The sequence below is a fragment of the Rhipicephalus microplus genome, chromosome 3 (assembly GCF_043290135.1).
Source record: "Rhipicephalus microplus isolate Deutch F79 chromosome 3, USDA_Rmic, whole genome shotgun sequence".
NCBI lineage: Eukaryota > Metazoa > Arthropoda > Arachnida > Ixodida > Ixodidae > Rhipicephalus > Rhipicephalus microplus.
The window spans coordinates 86701114-86728772 of NC_134702.1; the positions used below are offsets into that span (position 1 = coordinate 86701114).

General features: G+C 44.4%; 1 protein-coding gene across 3 annotated transcripts in view; it reads right to left on the reverse strand.

Moving 5' to 3' along the window:
* The window catches only part of LOC119172721 (calcium/calmodulin-dependent protein kinase kinase 1-like), a 322158-nt gene that overhangs the window by 35034 nt on the left and 259465 nt on the right, over positions 1–27659 (reverse strand). For all 3 annotated transcript variants that reach the window (XM_075889943.1, XM_075889944.1, XM_075889945.1), the window contains exons 6-13: positions 27431–27484; positions 26793–26844; positions 25444–25565; positions 24425–24461; positions 14750–14771; positions 13573–13661; positions 9585–9658; positions 8962–9061 (exon numbers count right to left, since the gene is read on the reverse strand). In XM_075889943.1, coding sequence (XP_075746058.1) covers positions 8962–9061; positions 9585–9658; positions 13573–13661; positions 14750–14771; positions 24425–24461; positions 25444–25565; positions 26793–26844; positions 27431–27484 — 550 coding nt within the window. The remainder of the gene's footprint in view (positions 1–8961; positions 9062–9584; positions 9659–13572; positions 13662–14749; positions 14772–24424; positions 24462–25443; positions 25566–26792; positions 26845–27430; positions 27485–27659) is intronic.

The window sequence follows — 27659 nt, forward strand, 5'->3', positions numbered from 1 at the left end:
CATATCTTTATGGATGCCACTTCACGGTTATTACATACCACCACGCCTTGTGCTGGCTCTCGACACTGAGAAACTTGTCTGGTCGCCTCGGTCGTTGGGTGCTCCGCCTACAAGAGTACGATTTTAGCGTCATCTTTTAAGTCTGGAAAAAGACACCAAGATGCAGATGCTCTCTCTCGCTGTCTCCTTCCATTTTCATCATCAAGTACCTCAGCTTATTGCTCGTCTGGAGGGCAAGGCACTGCGTTACCCCTCACATTTTCACACCTTGCGGTTATCGACACGCCGGCTTTAAATCGCTACACCGAGTTCGCCACACGCCAGCGTGATGATCCTTATTGAAATCGCATTATCCAACGCCTAAATGGCATATCACCTACTCCTAATGCTAGATTGCGCCGACAACTACGGCAATTTAAGCTCGATAACAATGTGCTCCATCGTTACGTTTACCCTACTGATGGACACCGCTGGGTTCCAGTACTCCCGCGTTCTCTACGTCATCAAGTCCTCGAAGCCTTTCACGACGACCCATGTGCAGGCCATTTGGGATTTCACAAAACACAAAGCCGCATCAGAAACCGTTTCTTCTGGCCAGGCATCTCTACCTTTGTGGCCAAGCACGTTGCATCTTGCCATCTGTGTCAACGGGGAAGCGACCAACTTCGTGTCCTGCTGGCCTTCAACAACCTATTCCGTGTACCGAGACTCCATTTGCCATCATTGGCATAGACCTACTCGGACCTCTCCCCATCACGCCAGCAGGTAATCGTTGGATTGTGACTGCTGTCGATCACCTGACACGGTACGCAGAGGCTGCTGCAATACGCACAAGTTCTGCTTCAGACGTCGCAGACTTCTTGCGCAACACCATGGTATTGCGTCATGGTGCACCTCGCGTCCTCCTGAGTCATCGCGGCAAAACGTTCCTGTCCACCATATTCGAAACGCTGCTCACAACCTGTGGCACAGTACTTAAGACGACGTCAGCCTACCATCCCCAAACTAATGGGCTGAAATAGAGATTTCATCGGACACTAACAGACATGCTGTCGATGTACATCGCACCAAACCACGACAACTGGGATACAATTTTGCCTTTTGTGACGTTTGCCCATAACACCGCTGTTCAAAGAACTACTGGCTAGTCGCCTTTTCACCTCGTGTACGGCCGTTCACCGACATTCACCATCGACATCTCTTTCCTAAATGTGCCAACCGACGCCTCGGCAACCGTATTCGTACACCTGGATTGCGTAACAAGTTTCAGTCACGCTTCATTGGACCATATACAACCAATGAACAAACGTCCGCAGTGAACTATCGTGTCACTCCCACCGACCTTTCTTCGGATCGTCGCTGTCGTGTTTCGGAGATTGTCCACGTATCGCGTCTGAAGCCATTCGTTCGACGTTCCGTTTCCGTCTAAGACGCGTCCGGGCTGACCGCTTACGCGTGGGGGGAAAATAAGTGTGAGCATTATTCATACGCGTCATCTTATATGTACATGCTCATCATCATCAATCAGTCTGTCCTGTGTTGTGGGGCAGAGGCTCGGCAAGTAAAAGAAGTGTCAAACAATATATATATCGTTGCTTTGCAATATATATATATATATATATATATATATATATATATATATATATATATATATATATATATATATATATATATATATATATATATATATATATATATATATATATATATATATATATATATATATATATATATGAAGTACATAATAAAGATGACAATATGAAATAAGGATGTGATCGGTTTGTAAATACGGGCCCTAGAGAGGCTACAATGCTAGCATGACTTATTTCGACCTACACTCCCACATATTACCTGCGAGCTACACGTGTTCAGTTTCCCGGCAAGAAACACAGCCACGCACGTCTTTATGCAATGCGAGTCTATCGAGTCGCTATTAAAACCTTCAAACTAGGGCTCCTTTCACGTGATTTCACTTGCAGAAAACGCCTTCGAGACCCATGTTTGCGAGTATGACAAGACTGTGGCTTTCAACCGAGTGACGCCAGCCCATCTTGGGCATTGGCTGTCCCTTTTTTTTTCGTTTCTTCATTCATTTATAAGCCTCCGGCATTCCAGGAGCGGAGCCCTCGTCGCCTTCATTCGTTGCTTCTCTCACTGTCTCCTTTCAGCATGAAGCCCCCGTAGACATCACTACGACAGACATATCTTTGTTAGGATGTTACTGGGAAATACTCTAAGATCAGCACTTACTTGGAACGCATTTACAGCTGTTCTAGTCGCTTCGTCGACTGGCAATGATGCCCCTTGTACAAGACAACGATCGCAATGCTGATACGCCTACACTGCCACGCTTTTCATCTCTTCATGCTTATGAATAAATGGCAATCTCCTCTCTCATCTCAAGCGGCCAACCCGTTTATTTCATGCGTCGACTAAGCCCATCTCCCTACAGCTGTTGCGCAGAGCTTGTGGTGCGTTGACAACAGCGAATGAAAACTTAAAATACCGACTACGATGCGACACTGCGTTGTGACGCTAAATTTTTTTGAACAGAGGTGTTAAGACGTTCAATCGCATGTTTTCCTTCGATAACACGAGCGTGAGCAGAGGAGCTGCGTCACGCGTCGCATGTTTGCCGGTTCTTTTTGTATATCTGTAGCTCGGAGTTCACTCTTCATGCCTACACCGTCAGTTGTTGCACCGTAACACTTCCTAATAGTACCGGTGCTTCCCGACACACCAATACTTGCTTTCGTAGTTTTTAAACAGCGTAAATTACTAACGAAGAGAAAGAGATAGAAAGAAAACGTAGTGGCAGCACTAAAAAGCTCACCACTAGCGCTGCGGTTTGCAATGGTACCCTGGAAAAATCAATTCATTTACTGTCGGCTGTTTCAAATGCGGCGGGTCCTGTAAACTGTGATATATTTTCCGTTCCCTTTATTTTTCTTTCGAAGCGAGTGACTCAATTTATTAGTGTTATAAAGGAACGGCACCCGCACTTCTCTCGGGAGCGAACACGGGAAGAAAGTGCCTTCTAGTGGTGCAGGTAATCGATCGGTTCGATCTCAGAAACACGAAAGTGATTTGCCCACTCAAAGGACATCAGCGCTACAGGACTTTGCAAAACTTTCCGCCGATTTAACCCTGTTCAAATATCGAATGTGATGGGCGAACGAAATTGGATTTGGAAAGCGCTGCACACGTGAATGCTCGCGAATATGATGTTTGCAGAAGCCCCGAGTATCTAATCGTTACCACAACTCTCAAAATTACCAAAGCAGTAAAAAAACACAATAGTATTAAATGAACATCTCCGTAAAATTACAAGCAAATCTCACGATAATTCGATGCTGTGAATCAGTTAACACCGCGCAGCGCTTGGTTTCACGTTTGAATGTCCACTTTTGTTAAAAACACGGGCAGTCTTCCGATATGTTCACTATTAGAGACGATGGCAGTTCAAGTCACCCCTATGCTTTTTCGCTCTCACCCGACGCCCCCTTTCCTCCATCACTCGCGGAAATAAAGAAAGTGCGGGCAGGGATTCTCATGTCCTTGTGCCTAGCTTTTTTTTTTCTTTGGAAGTTACAAAAAAAAAACCTAATGGAATAAGCTGTGCACATGAAATAATGTATGCTTCCAGCTTAATCACACACAGAACTTCGAGCTTAATTAACATGGCATTACTTAAATAATAATAACAAGCGCAGAAGGGCTTTGAACAAAAAAAAAAAAGGCAGCATATCCACGGGGTGATCGATGGAGAGTGGGGCGAAGCAAGTGTCCGTTCATTTGTTCTTGCTTGCGTCTGTCCATGCGTTCGTCTGTGTGACCGTCCATGCGTCCATCCACCTGTCCGTTCTTGCGTCTGTTCGTGCGTGCGCACGTCCATCCGTGCGTCCAAGTCTGCGTTCGTCCATGCATCTGCCCCTGTGTCCGTCTATGCGGTCATCCCTCCGTGCAGCCATCCGTGCGTCCGACCATGCATCTGTCTTTGTGTCCGTTCGTCCATCTATTCAACACTTCAACTGCCACAATCTCGCATCTTGTTATCATATATAACGCATACAGAAGCACCGCCATCTAGCGGATATTCAGAGGACTAATTGACAGGTGGCACATGCACACTTTCTTACGGCTTGCGCTTCGTGTCTACTTCCTACCTTTAACCACCTCGAGTTCAATGTATATACTAGTTCACTATACTCATGGTACTGCGGCCCAAAGCTCGCTAAACCTTTCTAAAACCAAGGCGGTTACGCCCGTAGCAAATCTTTCTTGTCAGATAGTGCTCAATGTACATGCTAATGGCTGCTAATGGGAAATGAGAGACGGGAGAATTCGGCTTTTAGTTAACGCGCACGCTGCGAACTTTTTATTACTGAACAACACACAGGAGAAATCTCCCAACGGCACCACCTTTAAGGTCGAAGCGTGAGACATGTTACGCACCACTAAAAGGGACAAACGGGTGCCGCTTTAAAAAGCTTCGCCCCTAATAGCCAAAGAAGAAGTTGTGAAAAAATTTAAGCCTTCTCCTGCTAAAGGGAACAATGTGTAGATGCGAAGCAGCAGGCGTTAACGCTTACACAGGCGGCGACATTACAGCTGGTGCTCAACACATCGTTGCACAAGAAAAAAAAAAAACTGAGGAGGCGCAAAGCACCCGGCGATGAACTGTTGTTTTCTACTGGAGCATGTCAATCACTGCTAATAGGCAGTGCAAGACATATCACTGTTATTGAATAAATAGACCCACAGTCCACATTTGCTCAACGCGCAGGCAGCGAATTCTTCTTGTTGCACAACGCACAAGAGAAAGGTCTTACCAGCACTACCTTGGAGGCGATGATTCAGTGCTTATATACGCGGTGGCCAGTGAATGGTTGTGCAGCGCGATAGTTGGTGGTGTTTTCAATCAAGAAACTGGCTAGCACATGCTCTCTGCGTCGGTGTTGCGAGGTGAGAGAAAGGGGGCGCAGGAGAGTGAGAGGAAGGGCACGCTCATGCGTAATGGTGCATGTTGTTGACGCCGCGGGAAGGAATGCCTAAAGCCGAGGGGGGAGCATAGGGTTTTTTAAAGTTAACTAAAGAAGACACTGGCGCTGCGATGGTTAAGCGACCATGAGAATTATATGTACGACGCGGCATTGCCTAGCCCTTGCCTAATTGCCGACGCGGAAATTGACAATTGCACAAGTATAAACCCGAACGTTGGGCAATATTGGTGGGCGCTGCGGATGGGGTTGGCCGTCTGGAGTATCGTTTGGCCACTTTGGTGCCGTACAGGGGCAGCCTTTTGCTCTCCCGTATAGTAGAGTACCATGTGCTCTGAATCATTAAACATTTATTCTGAACAAACAAAGTTAACTAGAGGGGTCTCTCGCGTTGGGATCCTTCAGTGACGGGTAGTACACACATTTGCGTAGTATTCGTACTTGCGGGCGGCGAATCGAACTTGCGACTTCCTTTATTGCTGCTTACGGTTTCGTTTCGAAGAAAAGAACAAGCCCTGCCGAACTTCGTGATCTGATTCGAAATGGTAAGCCTAAAATAATAAGGTGGTGAAGCGCAACCACTGGGCTTTTGTTCATTTTTGTTTCGTGAGAAAACAGCTCCAAGCCACACGAACACACACGGAGCCACAAGCAGGCCAGAAGTACGCAAATTAGACAATTGTCTGTACTACCCATCATTTCCATGCTCGCTGAAGCGCCGTGCGTTGCAGCTCTCATAGACGCTAGCGCCAGAGTTCCCTCTAGTGTATATTAGGAAACTATATGGTTTAGGGTACCGTTAAGAGTGGACAAACAGAGAATGGTACAGACAGATAGACCAAAGTTTTTCCGTCGGAGGTTCCCAAGAAAGACTATCGTCTTTAAAGGTGCGGGAAGTCATGCCTAAGTCATGTAAAGCTTGGTACAGCATAAGCTCGTGCCAGTCACCACTGGTACTCCCCGTCAAGTGACATGGCCAGGTTACATAAAAGCGGCTCGCTCCTCGGGAGTGCGCACTTTCTTAGGACGTCCCATGACAGTCTCTGCACAATATTGCGAAGCCAGGCTATGCGCTGCATAGGTTTCCCGCGATGTATCCGTCAGTGGGCGTGGCTGATGCTACCACGCATGCACGGATTGCTTGGCCACGAGGTGCGGTATCTGGTCTCGATGCTTGCTCCCTTTTCGCAAGTTTTTAAAGACGATGGTTTTTTCGGGGGGACCTTCGAAGCGAAGCAAAAATTTTTGTCTGTCTGTCTTTCTGTCTGTCTGTCTGTCTGTCTGTCTGTCTGTCTGTCTGTCTGTCTGTCTGTCTGTCTGTCTGTCCGTCCGTCCGTCCTATTGTCTGTTTGTCCACCCTTAATGGTACCGGGCACTTTAAACGGCAGCAGCAGAAAGGCGGACCTCATCTGCAGCCCCCATCAATGTGGCTCATGGTTCCGCATTTATACTCGTGCTATTGTCAATTAAAAAGCAATTATCGCACATTTCTGAGACACCATAACAACACGTATATGTTCAGTATGCGCGTCTTTTACTAGAAAAGGCATACATAATTTATTCTAAGGACCCTAGCGTTTATCACGCGGCACTGACCGTGTAACGTTTGCACGAAAAACAAGGCGTTGCCAACCCTATGCTAAGACGACACGGTGGTGGCACCTACCATCGTTTTGCATGGCTTGCGTGGCTGTGAGACGGCGTGCGCGCCCGTCTCAGAGCCACGCAAGCCATGACTTAGTGCGCTCGTTCGCCTCGGCTGCATGCTCGGGGCACTCTAACGCAGCGCCTTCAGAATACCATTCACCGATTTCCTTGTGCAGAACATCAACTAAACGTTTTGTTCAAAATCTCTAGACGCAAGACTATCGTCTTTCGACGACATTTGCAAATTAACATTCAGATACGGGGCCACTTTTTTATCTTTGTATTTTTTTTCTCTTGATCTCGTTTTAACAATTTGTGTGAGCCATGCTTTGTTCCCTCCTCTCATCCTTTCCATCCTTCTCACCATCAATCTCGGCCCCTCACACTCACCTACGTACCTTTGCCAACCTTTCGCTACACCATAATAAATAAGGTCATGCTTATGCTCTGCTAACGGCAGACTTATAAAGAACTTAACACCTGACAAAACTGGCGCCCCCATCTTGATGACATGTTCGTTCTTACCAGCCTCACTGTGCGACATATTGCTACGTAGCTGACATATCAGTGGTCAGAAGACGACAACGAGCAATATTTTGAAGTCTTTTTTCCACTTTTCTGTACTCGTACAATGTATGTAGGTTAGGCGTCGAATGCTTGTTTTTCTCTGCTTGTGCGTTGTTGTGGCAGAGTGAATGCATCCCTACGTCTTATGTTTATGATAATTTCAAATAACCATTGTAATAAATACCACAAAAAAGGCATCTCAATAACCAAGTTATTAGGACGTGCGCCTTGAAATCCATGGTAGGCGTGTTCCAATCTTGCTTTGTGAAAAATTGTAGAGGCAGGACTTTATTTGCCTGTATATTTCTTTCTTTCTTTCTTTCTTTCTTTCTTTTTCCTCTTCTTCTTCCTTTCTTTCTTCCTTCTTTCTTCTTTCTTTACTGCTTCCTTCTTTCTTTATTTCTCAGTAGACGTTATCTCACCCATCAAGGTTATTACAGGCCATGCTAGAGACACTGATGCTCGTACGTGTTCTGGGAGCGGAGCAGGAGATCAAAAACAGGGCGAACAGACCGTGTGCCAGTTGATAATAGTGTTGGGTCAACACAGACAGATTACGCAAAGCTAAAACAGCTTCACTGCTAATACTAGCTCATCTATTGCGCACGTACAGAGCTTATATTCATATAACACGTACATGTCAACGATTGGACATGTATATTCGCACTTTTAACAGGATGGGTTCACGAATCCGTACCTCGCTTAACTTACAAGAAATTGTGTTATTGGGTGCACGCAAAGGTCATGAGTCTCAGAGTAGACGAGTAGACCAGAGGTGGACTACACAAAATTTTCCTTCCGTAAATGAGTTTTCCGATTCGTCAGCCGGCGCTGCTATAATGACCCACACAGTTATTGGCTGGAATATTTTCTTATGAGGATTTCTCGTGCCCAGTTCACCAAAGCAAGTTCGTGTAGTGGTTGACGAGTGTTTCACCATAACAAATGCAAACTTATTTTGTATAGATACGTATAAGCTATTATGAATTATCCTTTTGAAAAACCACGAAACCTTTGTTATCACAACGGTTTTGTTGGGCACCTAAATATACGACTTATTGATAATTTAAAAATTGGCTGTGCATGCGCACTCAAAAACCCGTTTTCGCAGCGCTAGACTTCCTTCCAGATCTGTGTACGAACTATGTCGTCAAGTACTGAAGAGACCTGATTCTACTAATTTTGTTTTTTGCAATTACTTTTCAGCAATTAGGGGAAAAGCAAAAGATAAATGGTTAGTTTTTTTGTCAGGCACCATAGTGATAGGAACTGACAGACATTCATGCTAAAAAAAGTATATGGCATGTTATTAGAAGTAATTCTTACGGAAGTGTCTAGAAAAAAAAGTGGATAAAAAGACAACTTGCCACCAGTCGGATCCTAACCAGTGACCTTCAAATAACGCGTCTGATGCTCTACCACTGAGTTACAGTGGCAGTCATGTCTCCGTCCCCTTATAGCGTATATATTCTTCTATAGCGTAACATTCTTTTTTCTGCATGTCCTGCTTGGACCATTAAATTGGTCTGCAGTATTGTATAAATAAAAAATAAAAATGTTCATTTAAACGTGGGATCGTTTAAACTTCTTTCCGTAAATTAGTAATAGTTTATAGGAATAAGTGCAGCATCAGTATATGTCCAACTATCCTTTTACGAATGCTTTAGCTTGTTTCAGAATGTTTGGAAATTGCACAAGCGGGCCAAAGGTTTTTTTTTTTTTCATAGTGAACGACTGGCTCGCTTACCACTGAGGGCTTCCGGCGCAACGAAGGCCGGCGTACCCGCTGTCCCAGACAGCAGGGCGTCCACTCCTTCAAACTGGTTGCACACGCCAAAGTCTGCGATCTGCGAATACCAACCATGGCAGTACCTCGCTGTATGAGCAATACCCGAGTACAGAATGCTTGAATTCTCCGTATAGCTGGCGGACTAGCTTTGAAAGCAGTCGTGCAGACAGAAGTTTCCCGTGACATGCGACTAGCAACTATCAGTTTACAGGGTCATGCAATACTCATAGTTTGTCGAGATCTTGAACTCTTTGGAATATAACAATGTTTTGTTTCTTGCATAACCTCTTCTCATGGAGTAGTTTACTGGTTTAATTGTCTCTTGTAATAATTTTTTTTAATATTCACTGCTAAGTGCACCACAAAGCACGCAATATAGTTTACTACACACGTTGAGTAATGTTGTCCTTCGTTTCATCAATTGTCTTGAATTTTTATGAGCAGTTCGTCATGACGAAAGCACAAATTAGAATACGCTTCCAAAGAGTTCCTTCTGCGTGGCATTTGATTTCAATGTTCGATGCCTCCTTCGGTGAATACAATGAGTCGTCATACTTTTTATTCTTCAAAATTGTACTTACCTGAACCCTTCCTTTCTCATCCAGCAGCAGGTTTGACGGTTTGATGTCACGGTGGATAATTTTCTGGTGGTGAACTGCAAGACGCAGGAACCAAGCACGACTAAAATCAATATTTTTAATGCTCGAGTGATGCTGACTTTCAAGTCTTCTGAAGCTAAACAATACCTATATATGAAGAACATTTTGTTTTCAAGAACTTTGCTTTACAAGGCAGTATGAATTGCAGAAGAGATATTACGATCCAGGTTTTTATATCGCTCTATGCTAGCGAACACTACTAGGTCAGGTAGTTGATCTTTGTACTATCCATTCATCCTCTATAGACTTGGCTCATCATGAAGTATTATATCACAAAGCAACATCGAGTCTGGCACGAATGCTTTTGGTAAACGGGTTGGGGAAGTGAGATCTACATCGTAAGTAATTTACTAAACACTTTCTTTTTCCTAAGTTTCAAGCGCCAGCTGATTTCTGCGATAAAATACCTGGCCACCACTTATAGTGCCTGCCTTTGTCTTTGCTCGAGTCGAACTCCGGCTTTTCTTCTCACAATGCGCAATAACTACAAACGCCACCTTCAGTGGTGTACGACTGCGACACCAATTAAGCGGCTGCTGTTGTGAGTTCATAGCCTGTTATGCTGTATTATTGAGAGACAAAATCACCTGGTATTAATGGAGTTCTCACAATACAGAGGCCTGCAGCTACTTTCAAATCTTCGGGAGCAGTGACAGTACCCTAGAAAGCGCCCTCCAACGAGCTGTTTTCAAAAGCAGGAAATTTCTGAGGCCTTTAGTGACAAAGTACCATAATAAATGTTAAAGGTGCTGCACTGTCTGTTTGATGCATCAAAATTAGCAAGAACCTCGATTTCTATCAACAGTTGCATACCTGCGCAAAGACGCAGTATATAGAGAGTCGCTAACAGCATCCGTCTTTAATGGTTTATAGTAAACAAACATAAAAAAACGTACTGCAGGAAAGGTGTAGATATGCGCGATTCTTGTTTCATCAGCCGCACTTAACCCTTTGTGGTCCATTACCGGGCAGCACCCGCCAACGCAACACGGCCGAAGCGGTCAACCGATGTCGGGCACCGCCCGACAAAGGTGTTCATGCTCTAAATTTCACTTTTTTTCTCAATTCGAGCCGCACACATTTTTGGCATACAGGAAGCACCAATCCTTGCAGAATAGGTGACTTTCGTTTGTTGAGGTCTACTTTTTTACACTCAAAGGGAGCACTACGTTCAGCACGAAGCTTAGAGCGTAACCACACGCGCGTGGTTCCCTGAGAAGCGTGGTAACGTTTGCGCCGCGTGCGTTTTATGGTGATGCTCTCAGCGAAAGCGATCATGACTTTAGCGAGGAAAAGAACTACGTGCATCCACCAGACGAATCGCGAGAAGCGAATCGCGATAGCGAATCGAGAGAAGCGAGTGACGTAGACGACGACCAGGGCGTTGGAGACAACAGGTCTGTTGACACACAGACGAAAACACAACCCTGGTTTGCACTCGGGAGAATGCTTTGAGCTGCATCATACGCTGCCTAATTATCGCTAAGTGAGTTGCCTGCAGTATGCAGGACTAAAAGGTCCTATTCTGTGAATTTTCATTCCATAGTTTGTGATCTTCGTCGTGGTGCCATAAACGGGCAAAATAGATTCGGACCGGTAGAGCAGGAAAGTGGGCAAAAGTTTAGGACTACGAAGGGTTAATCAAGACAAAATCATGCTACGTTAATGCATACAGAACAATGCCTTTGTACGTTTGGCTGTTTGTTTAAAAAGAGGTTCCTGCGTCGATAGACCATGGGCAGGCTGTTCGAAAGAGACAGAATTGGCTTGCACACCTCGAGGCAAAATTTCAAGCTATCACAACGTCACGCTGCGCCTCTATTCGTCGTGGGCGACAACGCAGGTGTTCGGGACAGGAGTGATTGGTGAGGGCAACGCCGCTGGCTTTTCCGCAGCATGCCGCAATAAAACACGTAATAAATAAAAAGAAAGAGCAGTGAAGATTAGGCATGTTGCCAACTCTTCCGTATCGCAGCTCTCCGAATGAATGTGTATACACTCAACTGCACACGCTATACTGATTGCCCCAGAAACACTACGCACGCCAACTCGCGTTTCTCAATTTTTGAGTTTCAGACTGCACGCGCGTTCTTATTGATTGACGCCGAAGTCCATAGCGAACAAGCATCAGAACCTACCTTCTCTCTTCTCTCCTGACAAGGATGAAAACGAGTGCATAGAAATATTTTGGAATAATAATGACGGAGACTTTACGTCTCAAAACCAAGACATGATTATGAGAGACGTCATCGTGGGAAAGTGCGAAAATTTTGACCATGCGGTGCTTCACGTGCACTGAAATCACACAGGACACGGATTTTTTACAATTTGCCACCACCAAAACGCAACCACCGTGCACGTGACCGAACCCCTACCTTTGGGCGTGCCGCCGAGCACCCTCGCTATCGATTCGTCGAAGCGAACCATAGACACTTTGGAAGGCCTACCACTTTTTTACGAAGTGGTGCTACAAAACAACACCGGCCATCCAGCCAGTTTCCTGAGTGAGCTGCTGCACATACTGGCTCAATGTGGGTAGGGCCTGCAGATGACTATACATTATATGTACTACGTGGGTGGTTGGCGTGCTTTGCCATAGGTTGTCTAAAATGACAGGCTCTGACGCCACTTGTTTCCTAAAGCTTTGGCACTGACATGGCTAGACTTCGCGTGACGGAGCTGGCCGGCCTGCACCTAACGAGCACGATAAAAAACGTGGGTCACAAAAAATCTCGAAAAATCACATTCACTGCGTGATCCTAACGCAAAAAGTCACGTTTTGCGAAGGCACTGACAACTTCAAGGAACGTTCCCAACCGAGGCTGCGCGACGTAATGTTCCCTTCTGAGCTTTCAAGGGCGAAGCTCCTTATGGTCTAAGGCAGTCCCTCGTCCCTCTGGTGTAGCCAGCACAGCATATTCACAGACAGACAGACAGACAGACATACAGACAGACAGACAGACAGACAGACGGACAGACAGACAGACAGACAGACAGACAGACAGACAGAAAGACAGACAGACAGATGGACAGGCGGATGCTTCGTCCCACTCGATCATCCTTCTCTCTGTGGATATGATGATGATGATGATGCAAACTTTGTGGATGTGCTTTGATTTCTTTCTTCCTTCGTGTCCAAAAGAGAACACGAACAGGGCCACCGAATGAGAGCTACGTAGCACCCTCTGGCCAATTAACGGTGCTCATTGGTCTTTATTTCAGTTTTACCATTGTCGTACTCAACCGTTTCACAATTGCTACTTTTGCTATGAGTAACACTAGAATGCAATGAAAAAACAGTGAAGCAGTGAACTCGGCGCGAAGATCTCAATTGTTTACTCAATGTACTCATAAAAACAAGAAATAAAATGTAGTTAGCTTTTATAGCGCATAGTGTAACGAAATACGTGTCGTGCTCTGCAAAGTCCCACGTTCCCATTGATTGATTTAAAGGTACTGCTTTCTAATCTAGTCCAAAACCTCGATAACGGTAGCCATGTTTTATTCGTTTGTCAACCCGATCAACACGGACTGAGAGAGCGTGTGACGCAGGAAATAAACTGGGTTCGAGCGGACAGTATGCACTTGTTTGAATCATTGATTATTTCGCTGTGCCACTACTGGACAAGAGGCACGTGTTTGTCCGAACACTCTACGCGGTCTTGTTACTCTTCTCTCTGATGACTGGCCGAGTAATGAGATTGCAATGCTTCCATTTCTGCATCCTTGCGTCCCAGACATGGTATAAGCCCCCTGGGGATCCGAAAGAAAAACAAAACTGAGGTCCTAGATGAAGGAGTGACTCAACTAGAAAGAGGAACTCATGAGACTCCTGCAACGGGAAATCACGAGAAGGTGGGTACACAAAAGAGGCACGTGAAGTAAGGAAAAGAGATTGCTCGGTGCTCACGGTACTCCATTCCTAGCACGACGTCCCTGAAGTAGGTCCACGCTTGAGTCTCGGAGAGGGGCGTATTCGTCGGAATCTCAATCACCGGCCTGGGAAGCATCACAAAAACAACGGAGCAAATGTTCGCTGCAGCAGTATAGTCGTTGTATACATGCTTCTCAAAGCCACGGCAAGCGCGTACGCCAAGAAACAGATCAGCAGTGGAGGGACTCTACAAGGGTTGATTTAATCAATGGAGAAATAGATGATCAATCAATCGGTCAATTTTTTTTGTTTCAAGGGTGAACGTAACTACACATAATCGAATTAGGTTTACATCATGGTCACCCAAGCGACGACAGTGAAGTCACTTCTCAGAAAAAAGGCTGAACCTTAACTTATTTTGTTATAATTTTGGGAACATTGCTTTTGCTTTGTTGGGTGAGCTCACAATAGAGTGTTCTTAAAACGTAAGGCTACTGCAAACTATATTTTTTTTTGTTTTAGACAAGTTTACGGAGGATCCGATGCCTCCAAGTTCTATCACACACCTTTCTGTTGTGTTCACTTTTGAGCTCTTTATACAAGACGGTTGTGAAACATATCTGCGAAATAAATGGGGTCCACTGCAAAAACAATTTAAACAGATTGGTAACTTTTATTTGTTACTAGAGATTATAAACTTTCGCTAGAACGAACAAAAAACAGCAAAATTTCATTTGTGTTGTAACTTTTATGTTGCCAAAAACAGATTCATCCGTGAATTGTTTACTGAATCATATGTGAACAAAAACTCTCTGCGACTTTTTCACATGACTCATTTTTGTGAAAAGTTAGTAATACATAAATAATACTAAATAAATGCACCGTTAATGCTTAATTGTGTATTCGTGAGTAACGACGAAGCGCAAAATTAACGATGACCCGGAAAGTATGCGGTGTAAAACGAAAGCTTTTCATCAGTGTGCGAGTGTATATGTCCCTGTAGTCAGAGCTATGACAGTTCGCTCATTGCTTAGGTACCAAAAGCGGGAATGTTTGATCAGCAAGGTAGACCATGCAAAGCCTAACATAAGCCCTAAGCTGTCTATGTGAACTGCGTCGATTGTTATTTAGAGCTGATCCCTCACTCTATACTGATGAGGTAGCGGCTAATGTGAGATGCAGCGATGATATATAACAAAGCCAACGTGCTTACCCTTTCTCGAGAAATTCGAAAACTGTAAGGGAAAAGAAAAGCAAGATAAAGTACTTGCCGATAATACACACTGCAAGTATACTGTGGCATGACCACATTGAAAAAAATGGCAGAACCCACGTACAGCGGGAATCGATGATATGCAAAGCACAAATGAGAAAGGTTGACATGTCATTTTGAAATCAGTAGTACGTTACCAGTTGGAGGTAAATCACACATGCACATTGCTTCCGAGTCATTATTATCATGTTTGGATCTGTCATTTATTTTGTATGCTATTCCCGTCACGTGATACCAAATTTAGTATATGTGGAGCTAGCGAAATGACCGCGAGCATGCTATGAGCCTGGTATGTTGCCATGTTCTTACATGACACGCGTGTCAGGATTATCATGTTTGCACCAGTCATATATTTTCATCATCCATTGATATCACTTAAAACAAAGTTTGGTGTATGTGGAGCTAGCAGAACCGCCGTGAGCGTATTATGAAGGGCCCAATATGCTCCAATGGAGCGTTGACGCACGTTCCCACTGGGCACGGCGACGCTACCTTAGCAAAACACGAGCACTCTATAGTCTGACGACAGGTGCGACCAGTGTCCGTCGGCGTGGCCTAACGGCAGCCGTTGCGGATTGCGACATGCCGATGCGTTACCTAGACAACGCTGCATCTCCATCCTTTCGTGACGGAGAGACGCCGGACGCGCTGAAACGCGCATGCGTCACAGCAACGCAGCGCGGCGCGCACCTGCGAGTATATGGAAGGACGCGACGAAATGAACGCCGGCGAGCTCGCGCACCACGTCACGTCGAAAAGTATTGGCGCCTTGACTGTGCGTGTAGTCAAGTTCTTGCATGACACACATCTGATGATTATCACGTTTGCACCAGTCACATACCTTCGTCAATCATCTACGTCACGTAATACCGAATTCGGCTTGTGTGAAGCTAGCAAAATGGCCACGAGCGTATCATAAGTGTGCCATGCAGTCATGTTGTTACATGACACGCATGTCGTGATTATCATGTTTGTATTTGTTAGTTACCTATGTCGTCTGTTCGAGTCACGTAATACCGAGTTTGTTACATGTGAAGCTAGCGAAACGGCCGCGAGCATATGATGACTGTGGCATGTAGTCATGTAGTGACATGACACTCATGTCGTGATTATCATGTTTGTATGTGTCATGTACCCATGTCACCCGTTCGCGTCCTGTAATACAGAGATTGGTACATGTGAAGCTAGTGAAACAGCCGCGAGCGCATCCTGAGCGTAGCACGTAGTAATGTTGCTAGATGACACGCATCTCATGTTTATTATGTTTGCACCAGTATCATACCTTCGTCAGCCATTTACGTCCCGCAATATCAAATATGGTATACGTGATGCTATCGAAACAGCCGCGAGCGCCGCATTAGCTTGGCATGTAGTCATGTTGTTACATGACACGCATGTGATGATTTTCATGTAATGTCTTTCGCTTGTGTTCGCCATGTAATTATGTCATACCATACTAGTTTTGCAACATGCCATGTGAACGAAACCACCGCAAGAGCTGCAGGACGGTTAAATTTAAATCATGACATTCATGACATCCATGCCATGATTTTCATATTATGACTAGTCAAATATGTTCTTCATAAAGTCATGTTATGCCATACCAAGTTCGGTATCGATACTATTATTGAAACTGCCACGAGAGCTAAAAGTCGTAGGCGGCTAGATATATACGCTCAAAGTCGCCGATGTGCGCTAGGAAATGCTTCGCATTTAGAAGAGAATAAACATATATACAAAAAAACTGAAGGCGACCCTCATCTATGACTAAGATGTCTCGTCATTCACCATTCGGCTTTCATGCGCTATGATGTATTGTTTAGGTAAGCTTCATGTTTCCCTTGCTGCTGAGTGCACGTAGGAAAGGGCGCGTGGTTCAGTTATGATTCGCCAGATCCTGCAACGAGGCCGAAGAGGTGTGTTTCGAAGTTGTAATTGCTGCCTTCCTTTACTAATTACAGTCAAATCTTTACTTGAATTTACACTGAACTCAGCTATAGACCTGACTGTAATTTGAGTTTTTTAAACATTTTGTTTAAATTTAAGGAAGCTATTCTCCTACCTACCATATAAAGCACGTAGCTTGGTCCCTTCGATCCTGTTTATATTTATTCTCATTTTCATCAAGAGTTTTGAAACACTGATACTCAAGCCACAATGTTTTTGAATGCTGCAAAAAGAGTCATTGTTGCCTGGCCACTAATAAATCGAGCACTAATAATAATAAATAAAACCTTGTCAATGAATTCAGGTGCGTTCACTTGCAGAATTCTATGGTGTCATTCAGTGGCAGACTGGGAGCGCGTCCGGTAATACTTTTTCTGCTCCATGTGGAGCAACTCTATTCTATTGGCGGATTGAGAGTGGCCCCTGTCATAGAGTTTCTTAGTATACACGAGAGGGAACTCTGGCGCTAGTGTTTATAGGAGCTGCAACACACGGCGCTTCAGCGAGCATGGGAATGATGGGTAGTACACACATTTGTCTATTATTCGTATTTCTGGCCGGCTTCTGGCTTCGTGCATGTTTGTGTGGCTTGGAGATGTTTTCTCACGAAAACATAAATTAGCAAATGTTCACCCTTTGCGCTTACAAGCTTATTTTTTCGGCTTACCATTTCGAATCAAGTCACAATGTTCAAAAGGGTTCGTTTTTTCTATCAAAACAAAACCGTATCCAGCATTAAACGAAGCCGTAAGTACGATTCGCCACCCGCAAGTACGAAGACTAGGCAAATGTGTGTACTACCCATCATTCCCATGGTCGCTGGACGATTGTAGCGCCAGAGTGCCCTCTAGTTAATTTTGGGAAACTCTATGGTCTCTGTATGTTCCATTGGCAGTTCTGGAGCAACTTTGTCGCGAGATCCACTTCACGGAACAACTTTTTGTGGTCCGCGAAAATCGGCGGATTCGACGGAGGAGGAGGAGAAAAACTTTATTTATCCCAACAGGGAAAGGTGCGGTGGTGGAGTGTCAGAGGAGCCTACCTAGCGTAGGTCTCCGCTACCCTCTTGGCTCCAATCCAAGATCTGGTCCTGGACCTTGGGCGCCGAGCTGCACTTAGCAGCCTCCCACTGCTCCTTACTGTTAATGTGTAGAGAATTGGGTGGTGGGTTTCGAGTACACCCCCATATGATATGGTCTAGCTTAGCTCTTTTTTTGACAGAAAATGCACAAAGGGGAGGAGTATATCGCAGGGTGTATAAGAGGGCAAAAAGATGGGGTAGGAAATGTACGGGTTGGTAACTGGCGCCATAGTATTTCATAGTAGCGCGAAGCTCCATGATATAAGGAGAGATATATGGTGTGCTGTAGGCGGTAGTGATTTGTTATATCGTGGAAGGTTGAAAGACGATCTCTCGCGCTGAAAAAGGCCGCGTAGTCTAAGGCTCCACCAGAGGCCTGCGCTCGGCCGGTCATTCCTTGAGCACAGGTATGAGCCGCCTCATTGCCACTCAACTCCGCATGCGCGGGCGTCCATATGAGAGCAACGTCTTGCGTGGGAGGATGTTTCTTAAAAATTGAAAGGGCAGTTGATGAGATGCGACCTGCGCTGAAGTGGCGTATGCAGTTTTGGAGTCACTTACAATCATATTGATATTGGGGATGGATAGACCTAAAGCGATGGCAGCCTCCTCTGCCTCCTCCGAAGAGTTGACAGTGACTGATGCCGTTGTGAGCGCCTTGCCGTTATAGTGGACAGCAGAGAGGGCATAGGATGAGGAGGATGGGTATTCTGCCGCATCGACATAGAGCACGTCATTGCCTTCATGCAATTTTTCTTAAGAGCTCTTGCTCTTTGGATTCTACGCTTAGTGTGATATGTTGGATGCATGTTTTTAGGAAGGAGCGGTATGAGTATTTGTGTATGTTTCGGGAATTGTTGTAGGAATCGACGGGAAGTCGCAAGCATCCCGGGCCGTGAAACGGTGCCAACTTTGGGCGCGCCAATGAACGCTGGTCGCGTCAGTTGCACCTCACGTCGGAGCTCACGTTTTGCTAGCGTAGCGTCACTGTACCCCGTAGAGTTTCCTCAAATAGCTAGAATGGACTCTGACGCTGCGATATTTAAGCGACCATGGGTATGATGGGTAGTACACGCATTTACCTAGTCTTCGTACTTACGGGCAACAAATCGTACTTGCGGCTTCGTTTATTGCTGAATACAGTCTCGTTTTGAAGAAAAAGCGACTCCTTTTGAAATCCGGGACCCGTTACGAAATGATAAGCCTAAAAGTATAAGGTGGTGAACCGCAACCACTGAACATTTGCTATTTTTTTTCATGAAAAACCGGCTCTGACCCACATCAACACATACGGAGCCAGAAGCAGGCCAGAAATAATTGATTGACATGTAGGGTTTAACGTCCCGAAACCACCATATGATTCTGAGAGACGCCGTAGTGGAGGGCTCCGGAAATTTAGGCCACCTGGGGTTCTCTAACGTGCACCCAAATCTGAGCACGCGGGCCTACAACATTTCCGCCTTCATCAGAAATGCAGCCGCCGCCGCCGGGATTCGATCCCACGCCCTGCGGGTCAGCAGCCGAGCACCTTAGCCACTAGACCACCGCGCCGGGGCAAATAGCAGGCCAGAAGTACAAAAATTAGACTAATATGTGTACTACCCAACATTCTCATGCTCGCTGAAGGGCCGTGCGTTGCAGCTCCCATAGCGTTTCCAAAAATTAACTAGAGGAAACTCTGGCGCTGCAGTCGTTCAGCGACCATGGGAATGATGGGTAGTACACACATTTGCCTAGTCTTCGTACTTGCGGGCGGCGAATTGTACTTGCGGCTTCGTTTATTGCTGGTTACGGTTTTGTTTTGAAAGAAAGAGCGAACCCTTTTGAACCAAGTAATCTGACTCGAAATGGTAAGCTTTAAATAATAAGGCTGTGAAATGCAAACGGTGAACATCTGCTAATTTATGTTTTCATGAAAAAACAGATCCAAGCCACACGATCACACGCGGAGCCAGAAGCAGGCCAGAGGTACGAAAATTAGACAGATGCGTGTACTATCCATCATTCTCTTGCTCGCTGAAGCGCCGTGTGTTGCAGCTCCCATAGATACTAGCGCCAAAGTTACCTCTAGTGTAAATTAAGAAACTCTACGGCAGCTCGCATAGACACTAGTGCAGGAGCTCCCGCTAGTGTATATTTAGGAAACTATGTTGTGCCCAGCGGGCCCACTCAAGCAAGAAGAGAGACGCACGCATCGCGTTCCATTTTGACCCTGCCATTTGCTCAAGAGGGAGGGCGTGCGTTCTATTGGTAGATTCCGTTCTTTTGTCCTCCCCTAGAGTGCACTGCTTCTGCGAAATGTTCGTAGGTCACTCCGAATCTGCCAATGAATAACGCCATGAATGACCGTCTGCTGAAATCACTCCGAGTTTTCAGTGACTCTAGAGAATAGGAAAACTACGCGCTATATTCAAGGTCCTTGCCTGCTTTTGCAAAACTCTGACCAAATACAAAAGCAGCACCTATTAATGTAAAAAATACATACTTAACTCAAACATTTCGCAAATGAATATAAATTTATTTCCCTAGTGCTTCAGTATGCCAGTGAAAAAGACAAACGTCTTCAGCGAAGGTATTTATCATTTATTGAGCGGCAGCTTCAATGAATTCCTTTTTGTCAATTTTGAACGCGCTGTCTTTGAGAGAAATTGGGAAAGAAGCTATTAAACGACAGCATTTTGTTTGAGATCCTTTTTGTGATAATAAAGCGCCGCGTTAATACTTGCACCTTTGGGGCGAAATTCAAGGCTACAGAATATTGATTCGAACACACAGACGCAAATGTCAAAGATAGTACACGGGATGTTATTTATATCACTTGTGGTATATGCAACAAATAACAATGCCTATATTATTCTTGACGTTACTGTCTCTTAGTTCCATTAATATTGTGTCTACCGAAGAATCGCGAGGCCTTAAAGTTCCCCTTTTTTGCTTCATTTAGGGTGACAGCCTGTTTTAAATCCAATGTAACCTCTGATAAAGTAAGTAAAAATAAGCGCTCAAGAATCTTCAAAGAATAATATTTGTATAGCTACAGTGCAGTCCCTAGAAAAGTTTTCTAGTTAACCTTCCACGGGGAGTATTAAAAACGTTGGTGAATTTGCATGCAGTGCCCCAGTTACACGCAAAACCAATGTGTATGGGCTTTCCCAGCAACCCACCGTCCTACCTGCGCCCACGACCCATATTCTTTTTTGTTTGCCTTGCCTACGACGCGGTTTTTATTGTATTTTTCGGATTATCGAAGTTATTTGTTTTTGTATAGTTAGCCGGCCTGATTTACATGTTAAACGAGCGGCATGACTAACATTATGGCGTGCTCGATGAATATACAAAGCCCTGTCTGCATTTCTCTTTCCCACGCTATGTATCGGCGACTGGCTCGTAAATCGATGCGTCGCGGACTGAAATAGTGTCGGCCCGGTCAGTGCATCCGGCATCACATATCTGTTGCCTCGACTGTACCTTCCCTCTTCCTTTTGCCAACTGCATCTGCGCATCGAGAGTTTGATAGATGACGTATATAGATTGAATAAGCTGTGCGTTCGCGTCAAGACTAATCTGCTGGGTATGAAAATGAAGCTGAAGTGTCGAAGTAGTCTGTGCAAGTAAAAAACTTAAGCACGTAGCTCCTCCCAGAAAATTGGGGACAGAGCAGCTAACAAAAGACACGACAGGCCAACCGCAATATGGAACCCCACACAAATCTCTTTAATGGGAAGACGCCATAGACCTTCATAGAATTCAAACGGGAGTTTAGTTCAAGTTTAGTGCGATTGCACAAAATTAATACAACTTTTTACGGACGTGATTGTCCGCGGTGTCACGAGTTGCCACCGACCCTTTACCATATTTCGTGAAGCTGTGTTAAACGGCCAAATTAACTCCATCGCCTACAGCATCTGTATGAAATAGAAAACTATTTGGAGCAGTAGGAGGCACTCCTCGCTAGCTCGGACCCCGAGGTGCAACTAGCACTCCTGGACCACGTCCGGCTGGTGGCGCAAGCCAGTCCAAGCCTTGGACATACGGCCCCACCCATGTAGCTGCTAGACCCCTTACTTTTTAATCAAATTAAGTTATTTCTCTCTCTCTCTGCACACATCACTACTTCTACCATTTGTTCATCCTAAGAACTGGCTGTTAGTTGATATTCTGTGTAGCTCTCCTGCCATAAACAGCCCGGGCATAATTTTTGTCGACGCGGCCTTATCAAGTGTGAGGCCCACAAGATGGCTTTCAGTCTTCCCATAGTAGAGTACGAGTACTCTAAATGATTAACCACTTTTTCTAAACACAATATACTTTGTCAACACGGCCTCATCAAGTGTGAGGCCCAAATTTCGGGTTTGTGCTCTCTCACAGAGCACCAAGAACTCTAAATCGTTAACCACTTTTTCTAAGCCTATAAGCTTTCCTTAGGTCATTCTGCTTCATAAGAGGAATTGTTCGAGAAGCTCCTTTCTCGTATTATAAGCAACTTATTAAACCGATCAAAAATTTTGTTACAGTTGCCGAAATGAAGACCTCTGATTTAAACTCCAACTGAACGAGAAACAGTGCATTATTCTGAAGCTTTTCTGCGTAAGACATCATTGCTTAGTAAAAAATCATCAGAGATTGAATCTCTTAGGCTATATACGATGCCACTATAGTATGTTTGAACACTGGCCACCACGCGTCGAATACGAGCGCCATCTCCACTAGCCTACGCACATACGCTTTCGGAACGAGTTTATATTAAAAAGCTTTGAATGTCTCATTCTCATATCCCTCCATCCCTCCGTCCGTGCCCTGGCACGGGGTTAATGGTGCGCCGGTCGCGTCGGTCGTGCCTCGCGATAGCGTAGCATCCTGAGCCCAGCGTATCCACTCATGTAAGATAAAGGATACACTAGCATCGCGTTCCATTCAGACCGACCCCGTCTCAATAGATACAGCCTTTGCTGAACACACTTTGAATTTCACAGTATCCTAGTATCCTTCAATTTCGGTTCGAAAAGCCTTCAAATAAGCTCCATACACTTGCGGTGCAACACAAATGTAAAAGAAGCAGCTTGAATGAAGGTTTTGTTGAATAGCGTAGTACAATTAAAAAGTCCTCAATTGGCTATAACGTATGTGAGACATCGACAACTGTCTATTTCATGCAATGCACTTGCTTCAGTGGTCACGTGGTGAACTTTCTGCGGCCGCTGTGCACTTTCCAAGAGGCTTCACAAGACGCCGTAACCAGGATTTAGGGACATCTGCATGTAGCGTCATCTCTCGTCCGTTACGTCGATGGCCTGCCGTAACTATATTTTAGGCACTGTGCTGTACCTTAACGCAAAATGGGTGAAAATATTGTTACGGGGAGAAAAGGCATCGCACAGTATATTTACAAGGCATATACAAACACCTAGCTAACGCCAGACATACAAGGCAGAGCCAAGTACACGCTGCGTAGCAATATCATATTTGACGAAAAACGATAGTTATCAAAAACACTTCTGGTTCTATACAGAAGGCACTTATTTGAACAGTCTGTTCGAAGTTAAACAGCCTCAATAGAAAGCAAGTGGCTCAGCAGAGTGTTAAATATTTAGGAACAGGGTCCCGCTTGTTTCTATGGGCGGTGTTAAGTTGTCCTGGGAAGCCACACGCTTTCTAGCGTGATATTGCAATTTTACCAAAATATATCAGTGGGTAGATAGATAGATATGTGGGGTTTAACGTCCCAAAACCACTATATGATTATGAGAGACGCCGTAGTGGAGAGCTCCGGAAATTTAGACCACCTGGGGTTCTTTAACGTGCACCCAAATCTGAGCACACGGGCCTACAATATTTCCGGCTCCATCGGAAATGCAGCCGCCGCCGCCGGGATTCGAACCCGCGCCCTGCGGGTCAGCAGCCGAGTACCGTAGCCACTAGACCACCACGACGGGGCATATATCAGTGGGTCTCTGCTACGTATATCCCGAAATCGATTTCGGTGACTAGCTTTTTTTTCAAGAAATGTGATTTTCTTGATATAGTGCCTATTCAGTAATGCCATGCTGCCGTCCCTGCCGTCTAGAGATGGCGTCACGTCTAATTTTCTCCATTTCTTGAGAACGTCAAGAACGCTAGAAAGAAGACGCAATGCTGATGCCCTGTGAAACAACGCCCTGAGTGAATTACGCACAGATTATAATACTTCTAAAGAAAATTCTGCTTAAAATTTCTAGCGTCTCTTCGAAGCACTTCCGGTCGAGCTCTAAGCTCAGGTTTCCTCAATACTCCGGCAATGTGTTTTCTCTTTTTTTCTTCAAAAATAAAATAATAAGAACACAAACAATTTGGTCCAAGTTAAGGGCTATTCTGAGTACTAATCATATCGGAGAGTAAATTTATTGGCTTGAGCTAATTAACTGTTACATACTTTATAATAGTTATTTTCACGAGTTAACAAAAAAAATGAGCAGCTGGATTCTTTACGGCAGCTGTCAGAGCAGATCTCAATCACACGATTATTCTCGAATCAGCTTTTGCTCTACAAAACACACACCTGACTCTTCCTTTCACGAGCAACGAGCATGCACATATGACTCTTTACTCACCCATGTAGAGGTTATCGCTGTCAGGGTCATCTAAAACCTGAAATATGAGACATCGCAATAAAAGGACGTTTACGAACAAGCGCAGACGTCTAAATAACAACAAAAACTAAAATCATGAGGTACTGATCAGCTAGTGTGTTGTTTGTTCGTGATTAAGTGAACGACTGTGCTCTTGTTCAAACACAAGGAAAACACACACACACACACACACACACACACACACACAAAACTCGTACTACAAACAAGGGTGAAAATGAAATCATGACTTAGTAGCTTGGCAATAAACCTTCTTTCATTCCTTCCATTCATTTGTTATTGTGCTATTGTGCTGACGTAATGTACTAATTTTAGAACCTGAAATCTGCTAGAAAATTAGACACTACTAGGTATTTCGTCTATTTTCAACAATGGCACGCCCATATATATACCATCAGGCAGCCCTATCGCCAAAACGGCCTTCAGTGCTGCTAAATGCTCTGAAGGTGCAAATTATGCCAATAAACTGCACCTAACGGGAACAGTTAATGCTAACGAGCAAGCTTTAGTAGCAGGGGAAAATACCAACAAGACGCGCCTCGCTCAGCAGCCCAAAACTGAACTTCCCGGGGTTCCTCGGCTCGCTAACCTCGCACTGCTGGTCGTTGGAATCTCCCTCGACGGTGCTCTGCTCTGACTCACTCTGTTTATTTGTATAGAGTCCCCGAAGAAACTCACAGTGCATAAACTTCCTTCTACTACTAACGCAGATAGAAAATTGGCTTCTGCCATGAAGCTATAAAGTTAGAAAGCTGTGCGAGATGGCCTGGATTTGTGCAGTGGTATGCGCGCTTTGCATAGCTCAAGTACTTCCGCAACATGCTTCTCCCCTTGGAGAGCGGCTGTAGGGTTAACGGCCTTTATTCTTAAGATGCAAAAACCGCCACCGAGGCAAGATTCCAAGAGTTAGACCTGAACGAGTAAACGCTGTATTTTTTTTTGTAATAAGCGAGAGAAATGCAATGTAGTAAAAAGTATCCTACCTCAACTAACTTGACAATATTAGGGTGATTCAATTTTTTAAGGACGGCTATTTCGTGGTACACTTGGTCCAAAGGATTGCTGGTGCTATTGCTGCGCCCTCTCCGAGGGGGTGGCTGGCGTCCTGGGAAGAAACGCGAAAAATAAAACTTTCCATGGTCCCATTCAGCTCAATAGCTCTTCATAATCCATTAGAGGTCAATGCCTGTTATTTCACCTCTTTCAAGAAAAAAAAAGAAAAAAATGAAGCACGTTGAAGAAGAAAGTCCCCCTTCATAAATAAAGTCTCAATAAAATCTGAATTGGCAGAACTTTTCCACATTTAGCAAACTTTCATTTTGTAATGCGCATCATTACACAAATCACAAGTGGTTGGCAAGCCAGCTTTTGAATCGACTCACCCGGAGCCAAATCGAGCCATAAGTATGAGCTTCAATGAGTCGATGTGAGTAATATCTCAATGAATTCTAGTCCGAGAGAGTCAGGCTAAACAGGAGTTTTGTGAGTCTAAATATGAGGGAGATAAGATCTGAGTACGGGTGACTTTCAGTTGGCGAGTGCCCAGGGGAGCGAAAAATTTGTTGCGCAGTTGAGGCTTAGGTAGTCAGGTCAAGAAAGCTTTTGCCAGTCTGAACCAGAGCGAGTCCGTCATTTGAACATTTAAGTGAGCTTAAGTCCCAGTGAGCCCGGCAGGACAGTACGTATATGAATTGGTGTATGATTCAGACTGGCTCAACATCATCACATAATCTCAGCATTTTTGCCTTATGAAACTCAAGCTCTTATGAGCCTCAGTGTGCTACATTTTTTTTCCACCCTGTTCTAATATTGCTTGTGCAGTAAACCAGGTACTGAGGAATCAGATTCTTGCTATGTTCAAGTATTTTATTATTCAAGCCACATGCAAATAAAATGGTACATTTTTGTTGACTTCGTGTACATTACTTGGCGAGAGAATATTATGTCTCGACAATTGAGAAAATACTAGGATAAGTGCCTACAAGTTGTCGTGGTATTATTTAGAACAGCAGCGTGACACGGAGTGTTCTTTAAAAGCATATTTTAGTTATAAAGCATTAAAAAAGCCAGAAAGAGCTCTGTCTCAATTACAAGCCTTCCATGCTACTCATACAGAATATAGCTCGGCTAGAAAATATATACAAGAGGTGACACTGAAAATAAAAGCTTGTTGAAAATGCATTATGATTTTCATATAAACGTTTCTCATTGTGACTTGCACATAAACGTACGAAATAAAAAAAGAACATTAACAATCAATTTGCACTACTATTACTAAGAAAACCTTTACTATAAAACACACATAATTTTTATTTGCTTGAAGGAAACTCACCGAACATTCCAGCCCTCTTCAAAAGCTTTTTCTTGGACAAGATTTTCATTGCCTGTGACAGAACAAACTCGTATTGATTTCGTCCCCGCCAATTCCAAATGCATGAGCATATGAGTCACGTCTGCTCTGTATCTCGTAATTCCGATGCCTTTTTCTTAATGAGTTTTCTTAGTCAGATTTAGGAAATGCTATATTTCAGAATGATTTTGCAACGTGAGTTCAGAATATATGCTCGACGGTTTAGAGTATGTTGTACTTTACTATGGGAGGGCTATAAGCTGCTGTGTTTCAGACATAGCTATTTAACTAGTGCTCAAAACATTCCTCTTTGGTCCTTATCTTATGACCACTGTGTTGTTTTGCTTGTGACATCTTGTCACCTCTCTCAGTGTTATTCGTAGTGACAGCAGGCATTCTCAACTTGCGTACGTCAAGTTATTTTCTATGGGTGTCAATAAGCAGCTTATGCAATAAGAGCCGTCTAAAGTTAATCCTTCTATTTCATATCTCATGTTGAACGTGTACCAGATATACCTGTATTAATTAGGCATTTCATCATCGTAATCACGTATAGAAATAAAAGAAACGTTAGACCTATGCGACATCAGATCAGATAAGAATACTTGCGAAGTGCTTACATAATGACTGTCGTCTTCTTCGCTGTACGCCAGCTTTACAATACCGAAAGAACCCTGAAATAGAAACGAGCATATTGCGTTAAAACACGCGGACAACCTTTTCCTAGCGAAACAGTGTACGGATACACATATCAGAACAACGCAACCACTTCGGTGAAATGCCATTACCGAAGATAAGAGCCATGCGCCGTGTGACGTGACCTTTACAGAAATTGCTGCCAAACAAGGA